This window comes from Terrapene carolina, unplaced genomic scaffold (genome assembly GCF_002925995.2).
Source record: "Terrapene carolina triunguis isolate 2854851 unplaced genomic scaffold, T_m_triunguis-2.0 Scaffold51433, whole genome shotgun sequence".
Taxonomy (NCBI): domain Eukaryota; kingdom Metazoa; phylum Chordata; order Testudines; family Emydidae; genus Terrapene; species Terrapene triunguis.
The window spans coordinates 6,384-8,908 of record NW_020715784.1 but is presented as its reverse complement, the minus strand read 5'-3'; the positions used below and the strand labels follow the sequence as shown (position 1 = coordinate 8,908).

Genomic DNA, 2,525 nt, shown 5'->3' with positions numbered 1-2,525 from the left:
TGCCGGTGCCCCTCACTCCTGACCAGCAGCCCATTGCTATGTAGCCAACTACCAGTCCCCTGCCTAACCCCCCCACCCCAATTCATCCTCCCACATTCCCACACAGTGAGCGCCTTCTCCAGCTGATCCCACCGCACACACCAATTGCCCCCAACGTACCTCGTGGCTGGAGAGCCGGGTCCAGCTCGTAGCTGCAGGTGGGGCTGGGGGCTGGGGTGTGTGTGGGGGGGTCTGAGCCCAGGACCAGCACGTGGCAGCCCCTCTGCTGCAGGACGGGGCCGGAACGAGTGAACGAGAAAGGGTGAAGAGAAGGAGAGGAAATGGTGAAAGACCTGGAAGGAAGTGGCGCCCTGCGGCAGCTGGGAGAGAAATGATTAGCTGCTCAGTTCCCTGTTTGGGGCGTGGGTGGAAGGGGGGTGGCAGAAAAGGGGCCTGGGGGGATTTGGGCCCAGACATTCAGAGGAGGCAGCTGGGAGTGGGGGTGGGGTATTTAGGAGAGGAAATAGGGGGGCTGTGGAATAAGCTATGGGACGCGGGGCCTGTCCCCTCTAGGGGGCGCCAGCTCCCATCCGGCCCCACGGCAGGGACTGGCTGGCTCGGGGGGGCAGGGAATGGGGCATGGGGCCTGTCCCCTCTAGGGGGCGCTGGCTCCCATCCGGCCCCACGGCAGGGACTGGCTGGCTCGGAGGGAGGGGCAGGGAATGGGGCAGGGGGCCTCTCCCCCCAGGGGGCCGTGTTTGCGTCTAGGCACAGATCACAGACCCAGCCGTCCAGTCAAGAGCGAGAATCTTTATTGCACGAGCCGGCCCTGGCCCATTCGTGCCACATGCCGGCCACCGAACGCCGAGCCCCCGGGGCGTGTCCTGGGCAGCCGCGGCAAACCAGACGGGGCGTGTCACGGAGTCCCTGGGCGATGCGCTGGAACTGCTCCCCACAAAGCCAGGCAGGACTCTGGGGAAGTCTCCTCTCTGTGAGCAAACTGTCTTCAGGGCAAGAAGCTCACACGGCTTCACCTCCTGGGTCTGACCCCGGAGCATCCAGCATCTCCTGCCCCTCCGTGCGCTTCCCACAGCGAGTCCGCCCCGGCGGGGTCCTGGGGGAGCCAGAGGGTCCTGCACCCCCCACTTCGCAGTCAGACGTGACTCTCAGCCAGCCAGTAACACAGAGGTTTATTAGACGACAGGAACACGGGCTAAAACAGAGCTTGTAGGTACAACCAGGACCCCTCAGTCAGGTCCATCTTGGGGGGTGGGGAGCCCAGACTCCGGCCCTGGGGCTCCCTGCGTTTCCTCAGCCAGCTCCAAACTGAAACTCCCTCCAGCCCCTCCTCTGGCCTGTCTCTTTCCCTGGGCCAGGAGGTCACCTGATCTCTTTGTTCTCCAACACCTTCAGCAGGGGAGGGGCCCAGGCCATCAGTTACCAGGAGTCAGGGTGTCGGCCATTCTCTGTGCAGACACCATCACACCTGCCCTCCAGGGCTCTGCAACAATCCCATCCCCTTATCCCACCACCTAGAGACTTAAGAAATGCAAAGGGGAAACTGAGGCACGCACACAGTATTCAGAGAAAACATTAAGAACATTCCCACTTCGTCACAGGGGGTGAACGGGGGACACACCGGGCCCCCCAGGGGGTGTTAACGGAGCCAGGAGCTTTGGCCACTTGTCCATAGCCCTGCGAACCGGCCGCTGGCAGAAATTCCCCGTGTCCCATAGAGCGGCCCCTCTGTGCCCGATGGCGGGCGGGGGAGGCGAGGGGGTGCAGGCCCAGCTGAGCCCCCTGGCAGGAGAGAAGTAACAGTAGAGGGCGCAAAGAGAGCCCCATGCCAGGGGACAGTGTGTGGGGGGTCTCAGCGGGCTTGTGGGGCCCCCCAAAATCTCAGCTCTGCCCCAACATCCATGGGGTGAATCCTGCTTCTTGGGGCGGGGGTCGCCTCCTGATCCCCCCCCCGTGCCGGTGCTCACGGCCCCCTCCCCCCTCCACGTCGGAAGAAGTCGGAGATGTCCTGCAGGGTGACGTGGGGCTGGGCTCCCCAGGCCGGCGCCTCGGCGTCCCACAAGGCCGTGCTGCTGCCGGCGCTCTCTGGCGCCCCCGAGTGGATGCCGCTGGAGGTGCCGCTCCCCGAGCCGCCGGCGGGCCCCCGGTACCAGTCCTCGGCGCTGGGCGGGGGGCGCGGGATCCACAGGTCGCCCGTCTCCGCCTGGGGGGCTCCGTCCGGTTGGGGCGGCGGCGCCGGCTCGATCCACAGCGTCCCGCCCCGGCGCCACACGCTGGGCACCCCCCGGGCCCGGGCCCCCCGGAAGAGCCGCTCGCCCAGCAGGGCCGAGATCACCACGAACAGGCCGGCCACCCCGGCCAGCGCCACCATGGGCACCAGGCAGGCGGTGCAGGGCGGGGCGGGGGGCGGCGAAGGGGGCGGGAGCTGGGGGCTGGGGGGCAGAGACGGGGGCATCATCGGCGGTTGGCTGTGGAGAGAGAGAGAGATGGGGAGATAAATGGGGGGTTCCTGGGGGGGGGGGGGGGGG

At 66.9% G+C, this 2,525-nt stretch overlaps 1 protein-coding gene across 1 annotated transcript; it reads right to left on the bottom strand.

Moving 5' to 3' along the window:
* Positions 1-1,960: 1,960 nt before the first annotated feature.
* Positions 1,961-2,455, bottom strand: LOC112123475 (transmembrane protein C16orf54). Its single transcript, XM_024222085.2, has one exon. The coding sequence runs from the start codon at positions 2,453-2,455 to the stop codon at positions 1,961-1,963; it is 495 nt and encodes a 164-aa protein (XP_024077853.2).
* Positions 2,456-2,525: the final 70 nt, after the last annotated feature.

Coding starts and splice junctions, on each gene's coding strand:
- LOC112123475 (XM_024222085.2), bottom strand. CDS start 2,455: ATGATGCCCCCGTCTCTGCCCCCCAGCCCCCAGCTCCCGCCCCCTTCG.